Here is a 19,530-nt window from a genome sequence, read left to right as displayed (position 1 = left end):
GAGATTACTAATGAGGCAGGGGATGATGTTACTTGATGTTTTTATCCGGCAGTAAATACTCCAAATGAAGAATGGGTTATTGTGGAGGTGTTTTAATACCTCGGTAGTATTTCTCGTGTCTCAGGAGGTGATGAAGCAGTGTGATGGCATCATAACTCTTCCTGCTCCATCTTCAACACTCTCCTCTGTGTACCCTTTGTGCACCTCATTTGTCTCCCGTCTCGCCTGCTTTTTTTTTCCTTCAAAACTCCTAATAGACATTGCTGCTTCCCTCTCTTTTTCATGATCACTTCCCTTCCTTGTCCCTCGGCTCCCTGTGAGTCCCTCTCCTTCAGAACGCAGATCAAATGGCTCAGGATGACAGATAACGCCGCACTAATCCTCACCAACAGACGCGCTGCAGCCGCTCTCTCAATCTGGTCATTTCTCTCCTCCCCCGCGCTGTACATTTAAAAAAAAAAGGGAGTGCTACACTTGTGTACACAAACTTTTGCAGCACTTAAAGACTCACTTGGGGCACGTACACACACACACACACACACACACACACACACACACACACACACACACACACACACACACACACACACACACACACACACACACACACACACACACACTCCCAGATGTGGAACTGTGTGGCCCTTCCTGCTGAGGGCTTCAGTATTTGTTTACCATTCCCTGTGAGTAGATTTTTCCTCTCCATCCCGCGCTGCCAAACACAAAAAATAACTCCCGTCTCCCTGGGATACGGCCACGAAAACAGCGTGAGGGGAGGCAGTCATCTGACAGAACAGCTGCTTTCAATTGCATCGCTCTCCCCTCAGTGTGTGTGAGTGTGTGTGTGTGTGTCGGCGCTCGCCTGCGTCAGCACTGCTCCCCACCTGCCTTTACTTACTGCTCCACTGGGTTCAGAGCTAACGCTAAGCTAGCACACATGAGCTGTTTCTCTCTTGGCTGCAGCGAGGCGATACACAGCTCTGTGTGTGTGTGTGTGTGTGTGTGTGTGTGTGTGTGTGTGTGTGTGTGTGTGTGTGTGTGTGTGTGTGTGTGTGTGTGTGTGTGTGTGTGTGTGTGTGTGTGGTGTGTGTGTGTGTGTGTGTGTGTGTGTGTGTGTGTGTGTGTGTGGTGTGTGTGTGTGTAGTTGTGTGTGTGTGTGTGTGGTGTGTGTGTGTGTGTGTGTGTGTGTGTGTGTGTGTGTGTGTGTGTGTGTGTGTGTGTGTGTGTGTGTGTGGTGTGTGTGTGTGTGTGTGTGTGTGTGTGGTGTGTGTGTGTGTGTGTGTGCCAGCCCTGCAGGGATGAGCAAAAGTCAGTGTGATTTTAGGCAGCAATATGTTTGTTTTTAAGAAGCTCTATGAAATGAAATCTGCTTAATTGAACGTGAAACTGTACATTTAGAAGTACTGTAACTATTAAAGGAGATTTTAGTTGTTGTTGAGGCTTTTTTAACTTCATTATTGCTCCCTCTTCAGGTCGCCACGGGAAAGGAGGGACTTTCCCTCGGCAGTTCCAGTTGCCCAATCGCAGCAAGGATTATGGAGACCGTAAGAAACCTGCTTAACAACAACACTATTGTTGCACAGATTGAAAAGACACCACTCTGTCTTTCATTTATTTATTTATTCAAAAGTTTGATTAAAAGTACAATCATAAGTCATAATGGAAACATGTGAAATGCAGTGTTGGAAGAAGTACTTTACCTGAGTAAAAGTACAAATACTATGGTCTTACCCCTCCTGTTGTCTTCGGGTCAAATCTGACCGATTTACTACTTTCATCAGTCATAACTTTTTTGTTTTACATTCGATTGACTTAAGGCTTTATGATATCCTTCACAGTAGACATTTGAACATATAACATTGCTGATCACCACTTTCATTGCATTTTGGATGATTTAGTCAACTTTGTAACACCATGGTGTTCCCGCCATAAATAAATGTAATTAGTAACCATCCGGATGTGCCCCTCCCCCCACATGGATCACACCTGGCACACGCAATACATGTTCAGTGTCTATTCTTTTTATATTTACTGCAGTGTTTCATGTATACCAGTAGTCTGATACAATATGTACAGTTTGAAAGGGTGTTAAAGGACATTTGGTGATGATTAATGGTTTTTGTGTTAATGTAATAGCAGTTAAAACAGGACCGGTCAAATTTGACCGCGAACACCAAAGTAAGGGGGGGAACGAAGACAATAGGAGGGTTAAAATACTCCATTACAAGTCAAATTCCTGATTTAAAAATTCTACTTCAATAAAAGCACATACTGTAGTTATTAAATTATCAAAATATACAGAAAGTAAAAGTACTCATTCTGCACAATTCCTGATTTAATATACAGTATTATCAGCTAAATATACTTCAAGCACCAAAAGTAAAAGAACTGTTTATACAGAATGGATCTGGATATGTAGTGGAGTAGATGTATAAAGTAGCATTTCATGGACATACTTAAGTTAAGTACAAATATGTGAGAAAAGTACTTGAGTACAATACTTGAGTAAATGTACTTTCCATCACTGGTGAAATGGGACACCCCAATACGCTTGAGAATACTCGCCAAGACATTAAACATTAAGTGTTAACATTGCATATTATGAATACATCTAGAATTGGAGAGGGTTTATGTATAATAGAGAAACACTACAAGGCAAATACATGTGCTCAAAACCTTACAACTAAACTACTAAAGCCATAATCAGTGTACACATTGGTATAATAGGTCAAACACATTATAAGGGAAATTAACGGTATATATAAATACATAACGGAGTACACTTGTACAGAAGTCCACAGCAGGACAAAACACACATTTTTTGCGGTGCCTCCTCCTCACAACTTTTTCATCACATCCAGATCAAATATCTCCAAATATGTGCCTCTGTCCTCCCGCTGTGGGTAGACTTGAAGTGCTGGCTTGCTGTTCCAGGCAGCTGCTTGTAATTGCTTACTCAGAGGCTAACCTTGGCTAGCAGTGATTTACGTTTCCCTGCGGTGAACCCGAAGTTGTATAAAAACACAGCGCCCTGCTTCCTGTCTGAGAGGAAGTGGGACGGAGCGGCGAGAGGAACTCTGCTCCTTCTCGGCCAAGAGCTCGCTTTATGCACAGTAACATCTGTAGTGTACTGTAACTGTAAGACAACATCAGAATTTACAGAATTGAAAGGAACAAGATATGATGTGTCTTGCACTAACGCACATTCTCAAGATATTGAAGTGACTGTTATTTTGTATATATTGATTGTTGTGTTTTTATTTAGGTCTTAAATGTAAAGGTCTGCACATATAAAAATGTTTTTGATTGTGTATATATATATATATTTGCACACATATTTTTATATATATTTGTTTTTATATTCAGGATTGTGGGAAACGGTATTTCAATCTCTCTGTCTGTACCTATGGTCTGTACACACAAAATGAAAGATTGACAATAAAGTTGACTTTGACTTTGATGTGTGTGAAGTCATTAATGTGTCTGTGTGTTTTCAGGACGCAGGACACTTCCTCGCAGCTTCATGCCGCAGGAGAACCTGTTCCAGCTGGTTCCTTCCAGCCGGACGCGCAGTTACAACGGGGAAAACACGCTGCAGTACGGCGACCTGCGCTCTCTGGGACGCACCGCCGAGAAGAGCTGCCAGCGAGGGTCGGCCAAGTGTAAGTAGATCCCTGAAAACTTAAAGTGTCAGGAAGCAGTGAACACCAAAACACATAGACGGACTCATACGAAGTGCATTTGTTGTTCATCTGTGTTATACAGGTCTGGTTCCTGCGGATAATAAGACATAAACCAGTTTAGACTTGTTTTCTTCTGCAGGTCAAGAGTAGGGCTGCAGGAGTATCCACGTAGGAGTTTGAACTTGTATACCCAGTCCATTGTTAAAGGCGTCCTGGGTGCACAACAAAATATAGAGACATAAAAACTTACATAATGGATTTTGCAGGCAATTTACATTCACACTATATAAAACCCCCAAAGGCCTCTTTAAATTGATGATGTATACAAAAGAATGACAAGAATTTGTGTAACGTCATGACAGATTAAGCTCTTCCAGTAATATGGCTGATAAGATAAGAATTCCTCACAGTGATAGGGAGTATAACTAATGTTAAGTAACACAGTGAGAATTCCCCTCTCATCGTCAATCCTCTCGCTCTCTGATCACATCTGTCTCCAGTCAGTCCTCACTCTGCGCTGCCCAGAAATTGTCTTTGTCACGAGACAAAAGCCCAGGCGTCTGCGTCTGCTCGCCCACACGAGACCAAACCGTCTAAACCGCAGCAGAAAGGCCTGTTAATACTCAAAGTCTCAGAGAGTGTGAGGAGGTGGAGATGCTCTCTTTGTGGTTATATATCCCCATCTGAGAGGGTCTGCGGTGGGGATTATTTAACAGGGTTTCTGGTGGGAGAGCTACAGTGGATTTTGACGCATGCTTCAGTGTTTTTTTTTTTCAGTGTTTCAGTGTCTGCCTCCAGGGGCTTAGCAAGTCCAATGATTTACTGGTTTTCATCATGCGGTGTGTCTGGTTTCTGCAGCGCCGCGGGCTCCAGTCAACTGGCGTCAGGGAAAGCTTCTGGGGAGGGGGGCGTTCGGGGAGGTTTACCTCTGCTACGACGCTGACACCGGGCGCGAGCTGGCCGCCAAGCAGGTGCCCTTTGACTCCGACTGTCAGGAAACCAGCAAGGTAAACGAGACCGTCCTCACACTCTGCATGTTTTAAAGGTCACCTATTGTGCAAAATCCTCTTCTCCAAGTGCCTTTCCTAATTGAATGTCCTCTCTGCAGGAGGTGAACGCTCTGGAGTGTGAGATCCAGCTGCTGAAGAACCTGCGTCACGACCGCATCGTTCAGTACTACGGTTGTCTTCGGGACCTCGAGCAGAAGAAACTCACCATCTTTGTGGAGTTTATGCCCGGGGTGCGTACTCTGCGTTTCATTTGAATACTGCTCAGCTTTTATAGGTCCCCAACAGCCAGGCAACGAGGTATCATTGAGACACGATGATTCGTCATATTGTGGCAGCAGAGATAGGCACAAACAAACATCCAATCGAACCCCATAATAGCCACATCTGCTTCAAACCAGTTTTTGAAATGTCCCCAGCTGTCAGTAAACATGTCCTGTGAGGTTGATGTCAGCACCACAGCGCAGTTTATGAGATCATTTTCTGTCTAAACGAGCGCCTTAATGAGCTGCTGTCGCCCCAGAGCCTGGTTTTAATATTTCCTGGGCGATCTTTTGTTTTTTTTCCCCGGGTGGCGTTGAGCGTCTTAGTCACACATTGTCTGGAAACTGGAAATGTTTATGTTAGTTTTTCTGGCAGTGGGAAGGTGACAAAGCCAAGTGTTTGTGTGACTGCGGCTCTGCGCGGCTGACCGATAACACTTTAATCGCCCAGAGAGAGTAGGTTGTTCCTCTGAGAGCTCTGGAGGGGTCCAGTTTTTAGTTGAGTCCGTAACTGCGTCACAGGTGTCACTGGATCAGGTCCTGCCATTTCCTCCCGAGGAACTGAGACAGGAAATGAAAGGAAATGCAGGACATGGAAAGGTGTTTGGACTCGAGCAGATTTCTCTCGACACATTGTGTGTTTATATACTTTGAAAACTGGCTCTGAGGCTGCTTGCACAATAAAACCAAAATGAATCTGCTACAGCTGGAACTGTTTTTGCAAGTATCAAACACATCCTTCTATACTTCCATACCCCACAGCTGTAAGAATAATTTAAGTTAACACTGAAGCCAACATTAAGGTCATAAATCTAGAGAATGCAATTCCTGAATAAATATCGGTGTGAGTGCTGTATGCTGAAAAGCTGAAAATGCTGGCTTAGATTTTGAAGAATGATAGTTCATATTTCTAGAATAATTAAAGTTATGAATGTCCGGAGTAATAGCACGCATTGTCCTTATTTAGCAGCCTGTTTTGATGTTGGAACAGAGTATCTGCGATGTAAAATGTAGGAGAAGAAGGCAATCAAAAAACAAGGGGGAATATTCGCAACCAACTTCCTCAACCTTTCCTAAACTCCACTCTTTGTGTCTCCGCAGGGCTCGATAAAGGACCAGCTGAAAGCCTACGGGGCTCTGACGGAGAAGGTGACCCGCAGATACACCCGGCAGATCCTCCAAGGAGTGTCCTACCTGCACAGCAACATGATCGTACACAGAGACATCAAAGGTAACACCGACTGCTCGCTACTGAAAGTCAGGGTCGGTTAAATTGGATTAGAAAAACCAGGGGACATCCTCACTTGAGGTGACTTCATGGCTCATTTTGCAGGCAGGAAAAAGCTCCATTCATTCTCACATATCCTTCATTTGGTTATTCACCGGCTCTGGAAAGTATGTGCTATTTTGATCTCCCCTTTGAGATATGTTAGGCTTCATGCTGGTGAAAATCGGCCAGTCTAAAAATGTACAACACCGGATGGAAAGGCTGTAGTTTGGCCAAGAAGAGGGAAACATAACCGTCTACTGGGGAAAAAAGATAGCATGTCTCACAGGGCACAGGACAGCATACAGTATGTGGGTGGGATTTTCCACTTAAATGCATGTGTAATATACGGTGTGTGCTCATCTAACGCACAAGAGCTCCACTGTGCAGTAAAGGAGCTGTCAGCACAATCAAATAGAGCTTGGCATCGCAGTCCATGAAATGAATGTGGATGTAATGTTCCAAGGAGCCTTAAAGGTGATTTATCGGAGAGTCTCACATTGTCCCAAGGCAGTGGAAACAGGTTCAAGAAGTTAAGGTCACATATTGAGTCTCTCAGAGGGTGTGGAGAGTGAGTGGCGTTCATTAGTCACTGATCAAACAGAGCCCGAAGGAAACGGGGTAGACATGGAGGAACATTTGTGAAGCAGGAGGGTGTTGGGTCCGATCCACATGGAGCAGACTGTTGATTTTAGTAAAAGACATTCCTCTCATGTGAGAAAAGTGTTTGTAAAGTCGAGTCAAAGTGCTAATTATGTGCATCTGCAAGCGTTCAAACAGCGCCGACGTGTCAGGCCATCGGAAAAGTTTACCTTTTACGTGGTTTTTCGTTGAAGTGCTGGCACATGCACTCTGTAACCGCACTGTAACTTCATTATTTGAACCGTCAGAGAAACCCTTAAAGGTTATTGACGGCCCCCCCGAGACCCCTGAATAACGCTGAGCTCATTTTGTTTGGTTCCTCCAGGTGCTAACATCCTGAGAGACTCGACAGGGAACGTGAAGCTGGGAGACTTCGGAGCCAGCAAACGTATCCAGACCATCTGCATGTCAGGCACAGGGATCAAGTCTGTCACCGGCACCCCCTACTGGATGAGCCCCGAAGTCATCAATGGGGAGGGATATGGCCGGAAAGCTGATGTGTGGTAAGGAACATCAGATGGGACTGTTATGTACTATTGGATACAAATAGTCATTTTTTGGGGTAAAATATGACTTTAAATGACATATAAGTGGCAGAAGTAGCTCAGTCTGTAGGGACTTGGCTTGGGAGTCCTGATTGGACCATAACATACAGAGTGTGTATTAACTAATGCCTGATTGAAAGTTGTAGATGTTAGAAAGATATTTTTTATTTAGTTATACTATTCACAGATTTTATTTGTATTTGTGAAATATGTTTCCAGACCTTTTTTATACTTTTTTTTGTAAGTTACAATTTTGCATTCGTGGAAGGTGCTTCAGATTTACACACGGATTATTGATCTGTATACACAAATAATATTGAGACAAATCTACCTCCATACCTTGGGAGTAAATACATTTGAAAATATAAAAAAATACGTCTTATTCTTGAAAAAAACTAATTTTAATTAATTTCTTATTTTATAGTTACTTACTTTGATTTGATCCTTAATTGTATTAATCTATCTTATGCTCTCTGTCCTCAGGAGTGTTGCCTGCACCGTGGTGGAGATGTTGACTCAGAAACCTCCGTGGGCCGAGTACGAGGCCATGGCGGCAATTTTTAAAATCGCCACGCAGCCTACGAAGCCCATCCTTCCCGACTCGGTGTCGGACGCGGCGCGGGACTTTCCTGGCGGCAGGTGTTCGTGGAGGAGAAGTGGCGGCCGACTGCGGACGTTCTGCTCAGCCACCCGTTCGTTCTGGGCTGTTTCTGAGGACCTTCACCCCTTCTCTCCCCTCCTCTCCTCTCCGGGCCTCCCCCTCCAACTTCCTGCCCGGAAATCTATCACCAGTGTCTGCCTTGCCAGGAACGCTGCATCCCTCATGCAAACTACACTGAAAAAACTGAAACGTTGACTTTAATTAAATGTATTATGTCAACAGATTTCACATAACTGTATTAGGTTAGTTGAAAGCAATAGTATTAAGTTTAAATACAAAATATCAAGTTCAACATAATAATAGATAGATAGATTGATAGATTGACACTTTATTGAAGTAGTAGAAACTTATATACATAGGATAGTATATCAATTACAGATGTAGGTAGCTGTTGTGCAAATGGTTGTAGAGCGGGAGAAACTGAAACTACGGAGCTGAAATTATTATTTGTATTATTGCTTTCAACTAACCTAATACAATTATGTGGAATCTGTTGACAAAATACTTTTATTTAGAGTAAGCATTTCAGTTTTTTCAGTGAGATGAAGCCTGATTCGTCACCAAGAGGCCAGGTCGACGTCGAGTGTTGCCCCAAGAGGGGAACAACGAGAAAGCCCTTAGTGGCTTCACAAGCTACTGACTGAAAGAGCAGGACACGTGACCAAGAGCTGTGACGCCTCAAGATTTTGGGGGATTTTTACTCATATACTGCCGCAGAACAATGTCCAGGTTCAGCCTGAGAGCAATGTCGCCCACATCTGATAGTAGTGGAAGTCAGTGGTTCCCAACCGGGGGTACAGGGGGATATGTAGAAAGATTATGGATTGCGATTTATTCCCACACAAAAAACACTTTTATATCAATTTTCATAAGTCTGGTATAAGTGTTTTAATAAAAGACTGATAGTGGGAAGTGAGTTTCAATATAATTTCTTCTGCTAAAATAACTCTAAATGTCAAGGGTGAGTTACAGAAGGGATTTTCATGAGCAGTTGGGTTGAATTCAATTACAAAGGGTTTAATACAAGAACAATGTAGGCGATGATCACAGATGAGTGAGGGGAAAGGTTGGGAACCCCTGCTGTGAGTTACTCATCAGCTGTGTGTAGAGATGGTAGAATATATTTTATATGACATACAATACAAAGTTTTCTATCGTCACCTGAAAAAATGGTCAATGTATTTTGTCAACGCCTTACAATAAGAGTTTGTAAGTAAGAATGGTCTTTTTTTCCACGGCACTCAGAAACCCCCCCGTTTTTAGAATGGATTGTGCACTTTTGATATCATGCATTGAAACATTTCCAACGTGCAGGATAATCAACGGAGATATTTTTCTATTTGAAGCATTTTCTTTTTATATCATTGAGAATTGTTGTGTCAAGAAAAAAAAGAACCCAAACTTTTTTTGCATCAGTTAATAAGCAATACCAGCTGTACTGTTGGAGTCATTCCAGCTTCCCATGCAGTGAGCCTTGAGTCCATTGGAGAAACAGTAGCCAAAGAAAAAGGGTCAGAAACTTTGGGCTATGTTCATGTTCAGTATTAGTCATTATGGATCGATTTCTCACCTCAGAGCCCAATACGCCTTTTCTATGTTACGGCAGCTTGGTGCACAGTAGTCTGCACAGACCAAATCACATTGTATCAGTATGAAAAGAAATTCAATTGAAGTTTTTTGTTCAGTATGAATCCAGTCACCCCATGCCTTTACTTTGATTTAATGACCACTTGACGCGACACCTCACTCTCCAATAATACCGCCAAAAAGGGGTCAAGTTGGAAATCCAGAGCTAAATGCTGACATCTTTCAAATGGAGGTGTAGTGATACGGTGGCACTTAAAGAATGATCAAATCTTTTTTCGACCCTTGTCAGTGCCTTATCTGAATCTGCTTGTAAACACTTAATGTTCACTGCCAAAGCAGAGCTTTTTTATAATAAGGTGAGCAAAAGAGAGCACACACAGGATTTGCTGAACTTCTTTTATATGAAAAAAAGATTATACTGTAAATACATATTGTTCTGCACTTTTGTATGAAATTTCTTTACATTCTATACAAATCTATTTGATGAAATAGCTACGTTATACAGTAGGTTGTACTGTGATTTAGACGGGAGTGTCTCTTTGAGAGCTGTCAGTAGGCAGTGAGACGGCTGGAGGCTTTCGATTGGGACAGTTCGTTTTGTCTTGATGACGAAGCCTTGAAACATGAAATGTATCAAGTCATTGATCTTTTGTACATTTAACTTAATAAATCCAAGGTCTAAGACTACTTCCCTGTGTACTGTTGTTTGGTTTTGAAGTCACAAAGCACTTATAATTATCTTACATACATGTATATTTTTTTTATCAGAGCTAATATCTATTTGCACCACATTTATATGCTTTTGTCATATTATACTGTACCTAGTTTTTATATGTGTAATATTTAATGTTATCATAGTTTTTTTTTTAACTAGTTTTTTGCAGCACACACCAAGGTAAATTTAATATTTAGATTTTCCTCCCACAAAAGCTAATTCTTGATCCTTTTGTGTTTCTACTTCGTTTAAATCATAGCTCAAACGCTGACAAAGTGAGAGAAATATGCTTTAAAAAACACTTTTGCAGTCAAATTGTCAGGCTTTTTAATTTAGTTTCATAGGGACAACTATCATCAAAATATTTGTAAATGGATTGGTTTGAAATGATACACTCAGTGGCCACATTTACACAATCTAATGCAATCCATTGCCTTTCCATTAATTGTGTTTCTTATTCCCTCCTTTGTGTATGAAAAGTTTACAGTTACAAATAATATCAAGCAGAAGCGATAAGCAAAAGTCCTGCATTAAGGTGTGTTGTTTTCATGTTTTTTCTATGAATTGTACCTTGTAAAATGTCTAAAAAGTGCCCTATAAATAATATGTATTAAGTAACCATTACACTTAACTTGTGCAAAAAGCTGTTTAATATATTTCCACTCATAATCTATTAATGAAGGCTATTTGAGTAAAAAAGGGTGCATTATTCAGTTGTGAGAGCAACAAATTAGGGGGAAATGTGTTGGTGTTTTCTTTACTATCCTCTTGTATTCCTGAGCAGCTGTTGAACAACCAGCTTATAAAACCTGGCGTTTTGTAACGACGTGACAGATACGTGTCACACGGAGCCCCGACACACCGGGAGGAGCTGCTCTCTCACACCGAGCACTGCTGGGTACTATTAGCTACATTAATATATAATATACAACTATGTCTACCTCCCGTACAATCATATGTTTACTGAGAAACGACTTGCGTCTGCACGACAACGAGGTGAGTCTGAATCTGTACCGAGTCTTTTATTATGAAATTCGTCATTTAACTTTAAAGAACCTAACGTTATTTGACTTAAAGTAATGTGTGAACATGTCTGTTGCACAATATGTGTCCTTTCTTTAAAGCAGATATTAAACATATTATGTAGAAATCTATGTTTTATGTTAGCAGAAACAACAACACCACTTCCGGCCTTCCTTCAGAATAAAAGCCTCTTCTTCAAAATAAAGAGACCAGCAGCTTTGAATTAGGAACAAACGTTGCTTATTACATGTCTGAATATTCTCCACGAACTTCCTTTTGTATCCACCTTTAATAAACAGTATCAAGTCTAGCTATCAAAAACAAAACCACAGACGTACCGGAGACTGTACTACATCCGGTGGCATATTTCAAAATAAAAGACCGCCTTCCCGAAGTGGAAAAAATATTTTTCTTATTTTTAGTGTCCTTCAAATAAAATATCAGGTAAGGTGTTTTCAAAACTTGCTAGCAGAGTTTAGTTTCCTCTCACAATTAACTTAAAGAAGCAATTTTTGTATACACATCAAATGAAATGTGCTTGCTGTAATCATGCAATTATCACTTTTTCTAATAGAGGATGATATATTAACCTACACTATTTGCTCTCTACTTACAGCTTTTCCACTGGGCTCAAAGAAATGCAGATCACATCGTCCCGCTGTACTGCTTCGACCCCAGACATTATGTGGGAACGTATAACTACAACCTGCCAAAGACTGGGCCTTTCCGCCTGCGCTTCCTACTGGACAGCATCAGGGACCTCAGGCACACGCTGCTCCACAAGGGCAGGTAACTAAACAGCTTGTTTGTTGACAACATACGTGCATATATAATGGCCTATTTAAATTGCTGACTCCCCAGAGTTCAGCTGTGTCCTTGTAATATCAGTAACGACCTATAATCTAATTACAAGACTCATGAATGTAATTATCACGATGTTGTTACACAAATACTCGGTACAGACCTTGTCCTCAGCTTTCTAGGATTCAGCTGAAACAGGATCAGGACACAGCTGAGCTTATAGAGGGTTGTGTTTATGTTAACACGGTGCTGCACACACTGTTCCTGTCAATTCTCAGGTCATCCAGCGGGAAGTTAGTCGATTTCTAATCAGGATGCAGCTTGCCTGGCATGGTGGCTTATATTTATGTGTGTGTGTGTGTATGTGTGTGTGTGTTTTTGTGTGACAGCAACCTGGTGGTGAGACGGGGGAAACCAGAGGAGGTAGTCGCGGACCTCATAAAGCAACTGGGCTCCGTCAGTACCGTGGCTTTCCATGAAGAGGTAGTTTTAACTGGTTTCTCTTAATGTAATCTTTATTGCCTCGTGGTGATTTGGACAGTTTTTCCTTCATGTGCTCATGTTGTGTTCCAGGTGAGTTCGGAGGAACTGAATGTGGAGAAACGAGTGAAGGATGTCTGTGCACAGATGAAGGTCAAAGTTCACACCTGCTGGGGGTCCACACTGTACCACAGAGACGATCTTCCATTTAACAACATGTCCAGTGAGAGGATACGGCTCTCTCCAGAACAATGTCCTGTTGTTGATCGTGGCAAACTTGGTTAGGCTGCCTGATGTGTAGGTGAGAGGATATGGCTTGCTTCGGTAAAGCATCCAAGTTGGCATACCGTCCTGTTGTTGATGTGGCAATTTTATTAGGGATGTGGATTAGGAATTTGTACACAAAAAGTCCCATTTTAATAAAAGTGAGATAACCTTTTCTTTCAAGCAGGCACCTCCAACAATGTAACATGCACATATGTATAAAAGGCATAACCAATGAGCCTAACATGTCTCCTTTCAAAATGTGTTGTCAATATTATAATTTCTTAGGCTGCCTGATGTGTACACTCAGTTCAGGAAGGCGGTGGAGAGCCAGAGCCAGTGAGACCCCTGATCCCAACACCTGAGCAGCTGAAGGCCCCTCCCCCAGGGGCTGGAGGAAGGAGGCATCCCCACAGCTGAAGACCTGGAACAAACAGGTAACGGCTCCTAAAAGTATATGGATCATTCATAAGATAAGACTTTATTTATCCCGAAGGAAATTGTTGAGCCAGAGTTACAAAAATACAACCAACACAGCAGCATGATAGAAAAACTGTACACCAACAGTGCAGTAAAAGAGCAATTAAATATCTACAGGACACAGACGGTGACAAAAGGCAGACTGCTGAGCGTAGACCTCCTCAGTGACTGCTAGCAGCAGCAGAGTGGCTCAATTTTCATGTATATGATTAAGCTTTTTACGATTCTGCTGGTCTTAATGCACCAGGGGGAGAGTTTAACGGGTCGAATATCAGTGGGATGCTAAAATGCTTCCCTTGTTTTATTCTTCCAGAGCCTGTGACTGATCCCCGATCAGCCTTCCCCTGCACTGGAGGAGAAAGTCAAGCTTTGGCCAGACTTAAACACTATTTCTGGGACACTGTGAGTACATCTTCCGCAACAACCAGACATATTAATGTATTTTCTATATGCACTGTAGCTGTAATAAATATATGTTTTGCAGAATGCAGTTGCAACCTACAAGGAGACTCGTAACGGCTGATAGGTGTGGATTATTCCACAAAATTTTCATCATGGTGAGTGTTTTTGTTTCATGTTTTTTCTGAATAATGTTCCATTCCTATAAACATATCACTAACGGTGCATCTCTGGCATTCTGCAGGCTGGCGTTGGGTTGCATTTCACCCAGGTACATCTACCATCAGATCCAGCAGTATGAGAAGGAGCGGACAGCCAATCAGAGCACATACTGGTGAGCACACACTCGGATAAGTCGAAATAAAATCCATTCCATCAGAGGGTGCAATATGATTACAAATGTGTCCTCGCTGCTGTCTTTCAGGGTCATTTTTGAACTTTTGTGGAGGGATTACTTCAAGTTAGTCGGCGTCAAGTACGGGATCAGACTGTTTCAGATCAAAGGTAAAATGCTCAAGGTTTTTTTTTTTACATTTATACTCAATGAATGTTTATTGAACTCATGATAATTGTATTCCAGGACTTCAAGAAAAATCAATTCCATGGAAAAAGGACATGAAGCTTTTCGATGCATGGAAAGGTTTGTGGCATTTTCCCCTCACTATTTAAGAGATGCATTCAAAGCGTATGTATCAGTAGGTGAAATATATTTCATGTGTTCTTACAGAGGGACGCACAGGAGTTCCCTTTGTGGATGCGAACATGAGAGAGTTGGCCATGACGGGCTTCATGTCCAACAGGGGGCGGCAGAATGTTGCCAGCTTCCTCACAAAGGACCTGTGTCTGGACTGGAGGATGGGAGCGGAGTGGTTTGAATACTTGCTGGTAAGTGGCTTTTAAATCAGTATAGAGAAATCAAACTGTATTTTTAGGATATCAATTATAGGGTGATACTTATTGTATTATTGATATGTTGTGGAATAACTAGTTGTTTGAGTAAGTTATACATAGATGGTAATACTTTCAGGTAGTAAGATGGCGCCGCTGATGATGGCTGCCGTTTACTTTTCGTTGTGTGCTTTTAACTTTGTCCGCCAATTACTTGCAGACTATTCTGTACAATTTGTATTATATTTTATTTGTATTTACTTGCACTATTATCTGTTTTATTGTGTTGCACTGTTGGAGGAGCCTGTGACCTCATATTTTCATTGTCATAACTACACTGTAGCTATGCACACATGACAATAAAAGCCTTGAATCTTGAGGTGTTTTAAATGTCCCTCCACAGATCGACCATGATGTCTGCAGTAACTATGGTAACTGGCTTTACAGCGCGGGCATCGGAAACGACCCCCGAGGAGAGAACAGGAAGTTCAACATGATCAAGCAGGGCCTGGACTACGACAACAATGTGTGTTTGAGAAAATCAAAGTCAACTTTATTGTCAATCTTTCAGTTTGCTCGACAGACGGAGAGATCGAAATACCGTTTCCCACAATCCCGAATACAAAAACAAATGTAAAAATATGTATGCAAATCTATATATAATCAAAAGACACATTTATACATATGCACACATTAAGACCTAAATAGAAGCACAACAATCAATATATACAAAATAACAGTCACTTCAATATCTTTGAGAATGTACATTAGTGTGAGACTGTCCGTAGCAGCGTAAAAAATGCATGAATTGTTGGTTTTGTTTTCCATTGACATAACTAAGTGAGGAAAGTTGCAGTGTTTCCAGCCACTGATGGAGTGTTTTTTACCCATGATTCAGGGTGACTATGTGCGGCAGTGGGTCCCTGAGCTGCAGGGCATCATGGGAAGTGACGTGCACACACCCCGGACCCTCAGCACCGCCTCTTTGTCACACGCTAACGTCTGCCTCGGAGAGACCTACTACCCCGCCCCCATCGTCATGGCGCCTGAATGGAGCCGACACGCTAACAAGAAACCGGTGGGTTTTTAGAGAAAAAGGGAAGTGGATAGTGAGAGGAGGAGGAACTGCTAGAGCTGCAAAGCTTTTTTAACTGATGGAGGGAAACAACAGTGTGAGAAAGTACATTTACACTGCTACTTGTTTGTCTTTGTCAGAGGGATGTATTGCATTTTACTTTGACTACTGCATTTATTTCTATATCTAACGTCCTTTAAAACGTCAAAATCAACTCAAAATCCATCGGACCACAGGGAGGAAGAATATGACCACTTTCTGGTTCTAACTGTCATTTTAGAAACTGAAAATATCAGATATGCATTCAGCATCCCTTAAATGACCCCCAAAATCACGCCAATATTTCCCAAATATCAAGCCATTTGTTAACTATAGCCCATTTACTGTAGGCTATAATGCTAATTGATGCTAGTTAACGTATGTTAATGTGCACATTGTCCAACATATGGAAGTTAGCGTCCGGCCTCTTTCTACAGTATGTGCGTGGGACGTGTACTATACATTTCTAACATAAAACTTTCTAAAATGTACTTTTACTTTAGGTACTTTTAGCAGATATTACTTCTTCGTTTTTAATTGGTAGGATTTCCAATGCATGATTTTCACTCTGATAGAGTTTGAGGAAATGTTGCATCACTGCCTTCTTTGAAACCATCACTCTACATGTTTTATTCCTATTATTTGCAGAGTGGCGCGGGGCCTTCAGCCAGAGGAAAGAAGGGCCCGTCTCACACTCCCAAACAACACCGTGACAGAGGCATCGATTTCTATTTCTCCAAAAGCAAAAACCTGTGATGCCCTCACAGTGAACACAGGAGGGAAACTCCAGTGATGCAAACTTGGACTGTTGCTGGAAACATCTGCGTTCCCTCCTGGGATGTTGCTCGAAAGGTTTTCAGATGAGGGTTTTAGGAAATGCACGTTCCTACTTATGTTTGAGTGCACAGACGTGTCTTATCTAAACGTATATCGTATCACAAAGCGCCTCTTATGGCTGCGCTTCCTGTTGGACTGCAGTCATAGTGAAAGCAACTCTGTGGTTTTCCTGCAGTCAGTCAGATGATGATTTTACTGCAATGTATTTTTTTTAAGTTGCCCTTTTATGTCTGTTACACAATAAAATTGCAAAATTGAGTTGTTTTTTGTCGTGATTTTGTTGTGTTGACAACTTGTTGAGTTTTAATAAAAATTTTGTAATGCAATGCTTTATAGGGTAAGTTGTTTTAGGTGCTTTAACATACATAATAACACAAGACTTACAGAAAATATGACATTTAATTCAAGTCTTCATACGTTGTGTTTGTAACAAAATCTTTATTGTAAATTTAGTGGAGTAAAACGTACATAATATTGTTCTTTTTAATTATTTTGTAAGAGTATAAAAGTGACACAGAAGGAAAACACTCGAGTAAAGTCTGAGTATTTTAAATATTGACTAAATACAGTTGGGCTACTTGAGTAAATGTAGGAGAAGGCAAAATAGGCAACAGAATGAATACAATACAATTAAAGAAATCCATCAGTTAAAGTAAGAAATAAGTCATTAAAAAATATAAGCAAAATAAATAAACATTGAATACAAATAATGACTAATAAAAGAGGGTATTGCAGGTTGAAAAGCCATGTTCAAAAGTGTTTTCTCAGCAACAACCCTCTCTTAAAGGAATACCGACAGTTAAATCATTTAATGTACTTTTTAGAGTGTGTGTGTGAACAGTGGATCTCCTCCCCGCTGTGACGCAGTGTTCGCATCACTTCCTCGTTCTGTTATCAGGTTGTCAGTCTTTCGCCACAATGTCCTTTATTAGTGTTTAAAAACTCTCCACAAACTTCCCAAAACATGGCGTGCGTGGACTCGGAGGTGGACTTATGGAGTATTCCTCTGGTCGCCCTGAATGTAACGGTGAGGAAGAAGCTGGGTCTGTATCTGAACCCGAAGAACACGGTGGCTGCGGACTGGACCGCTGTTGCGGAGGCCATGGGCTTCTCTTACCTGGAGATAAAGAACCATGAGGCGGCCAGAAGTCCTGCTCAGTCGGTCCTGGAGAACTGGCAGGCCCGGAGCTCAGAGGCCTCCGTGGGGAAGCTGCTGTCCGTCCTGACCAAGGTGGAGAGGAAGGACGTGGTGGAGGACCTGAGACCCCTGATAGGTGAGGAAATGTTGCTAAATGCTTATGTTGTTGGTGCAATTATGAAGCAATGTCATGTAAAAGTTATGCTTGGATCTGTTTTCATCGACTCCAGGAAGTGATTCACATGCCTGAAATCCCATATTATAAAAACTATAGTATTTACACATTGTTCTAACAGCCTGCTGTGCTAGAGTCTAGACATAACATCAGTTCAGCTGTTCTCAGTGTTTCAGCAAATGGGTGCTAATTCTGGATGACTTTAGAAAGACACTTGAGAAAGTCCTTTGATTGGCTAAACACAAAAAAATAGACAGAAAAGACTGCTAATAGACAACAAATGTCCACACACAAAGATAAACAATCCCCAAAAGAGATGCATAACGACTACAGACACACCAAACACCAACAAAAAGAAGCAAACCCTCCACAAAGTGATTTAAATGCTACCAAAAAGAATCTATTACTTTTAGACAGTCCTAAGTAGTCACAGATGTGACGTAATTTACATCATTTCCTGTTATTGACTCCTTAGAGTGTGTTGACTATATAAATAAGAATAGCTTACTTTCTTTAACTTCCAAAGGCTATATCTTATGCAAACATATGTGTCGTGGAGATTACTAGGTATTACAATACCCTATACAGAGAGAGATAAAATGCATCTGGAAGAGATACAAACAAGTACAAAAACAAGCAGGAAAACACAGAGACACAACAACATCACTACGAGACACAAATGTACAAAAACCACCACAAAGAGAGACAAAACCGCCCCCCTACAAAATGGTACTAGACCAGAAACATACAGCAACCACAAAGAACCAAACGTAGCCTAACTGCAAAGAGGCAAAACATAACTTTGAAGGTCCCATGTCATTTCCTCTGATCATAACTCCATTGCTGAGGTCTACTAGAATAGATTCACATTGTTCAATGTTCCAAACTCACATTGGTTTTCTCTGTGTAGTATGTGTAATCACTCTCTGTCCTAAACGGCTTGTTGGAGCTCTGCCCGCCCCCCCCCCCCCCCCCTCCCTATGAGCCCAGTGTGCTCTGATTGGTCCTCCACCGTTACAGCGGAACATCAGTGATTATGTTTACAATGGCGTTTGTTAGCAACCAGAAAATGACACCAGTGATGACAAACCGATGAGAATGCTGCGTGGGGTCTGGGTGCCGTGTTGGCGGGACGTTGCGGGCTGCTTGCTCGCCCTTTGAGGCTCGAGGAGCGGACAGTGTGAGCTGGATTACTGGTGTCGGTTGCTGCGTGGGGTCTGCGAGACAGCGAGACACCGCAGAGCTCAGCTGAGCACAACACACGCAGGGCGGATCTACCGGGGTGGCATGGGGTGGCAACTGCCACCCTAAACAATAGCCTTGCCACCCCAGTTGGCATCTTTGTTTTGAAAGAAAAGTTGTGGCTCATCGGACATTTATGAGAAAGATCTCTAATGTCCGAGTGCAAGTGAATGCAGCACAAGACGCGAGTCTTGTAACCCCTCCCCCGGCCTGGCGCGAGATGTGGAAATATGATTGGTGGCGAATTCACTTGAACGGGGGGACGGCGGGCAAAACGAGAAGCCTTCGGACTCAAGTAGACGGAAGGAATGAGGTATTT

General features: G+C 41.9%; 3 protein-coding genes across 3 annotated transcripts in view; all 3 read left to right on the top strand.

Moving 5' to 3' along the window:
* Positions 1-10,342, top strand: part of map3k22 (mitogen-activated protein kinase kinase kinase 22) — a 43,844-nt gene extending 33,502 nt beyond the window's left edge. Inside the window, 8 exon segments of the mRNA XM_034200464.1 lie at positions 1,473-1,544; positions 3,498-3,662; positions 4,542-4,690; positions 4,792-4,923; positions 6,055-6,184; positions 7,188-7,365; positions 7,891-8,041; positions 8,044-10,342. Of these exon segments, the coding sequence (XP_034056355.1) occupies positions 1,473-1,544; positions 3,498-3,662; positions 4,542-4,690; positions 4,792-4,923; positions 6,055-6,184; positions 7,188-7,365; positions 7,891-8,041; positions 8,044-8,121 (1,055 nt within the window). The 3' untranslated portion in view covers positions 8,122-10,342.
* An 828-nt stretch (positions 10,343-11,170) lies between these two features.
* cry-dash (cryptochrome DASH) lies at positions 11,171-16,914 on the top strand. The gene is given in 15 exon segments (XM_034200476.1): positions 11,171-11,366; positions 12,010-12,182; positions 12,584-12,677; positions 12,768-12,896; positions 13,225-13,375; positions 13,732-13,820; positions 13,903-13,936; positions 13,939-13,975; positions 14,062-14,151; positions 14,242-14,321; positions 14,398-14,457; positions 14,545-14,702; positions 15,109-15,231; positions 15,604-15,783; positions 16,468-16,914. Coding segments are annotated over 15 exon segments (1,569 nt in total). The 5' UTR covers positions 11,171-11,303; the 3' UTR covers positions 16,576-16,914.
* A 488-nt stretch (positions 16,915-17,402) lies between these two features.
* Positions 17,403-18,825, top strand: LOC117535859 (myeloid differentiation primary response protein MyD88-like). Its single transcript, XM_034200479.1, has one exon. The coding sequence runs from the start codon at positions 17,621-17,623 to the stop codon at positions 18,029-18,031; it is 411 nt and encodes a 136-aa protein (XP_034056370.1). The 5' UTR covers positions 17,403-17,620; the 3' UTR covers positions 18,032-18,825.
* The last annotated feature ends 705 nt before the right edge of the window (positions 18,826-19,530 follow it).

The sequence above is a fragment of the Gymnodraco acuticeps genome, unplaced genomic scaffold, assembly GCF_902827175.1.
Source record: "Gymnodraco acuticeps unplaced genomic scaffold, fGymAcu1.1, whole genome shotgun sequence".
NCBI lineage: Eukaryota > Metazoa > Chordata > Actinopteri > Perciformes > Bathydraconidae > Gymnodraco > Gymnodraco acuticeps.
Note: the sequence above shows the minus strand (reverse complement) of the source record. Positions and strands in the feature narration are given on the sequence as shown.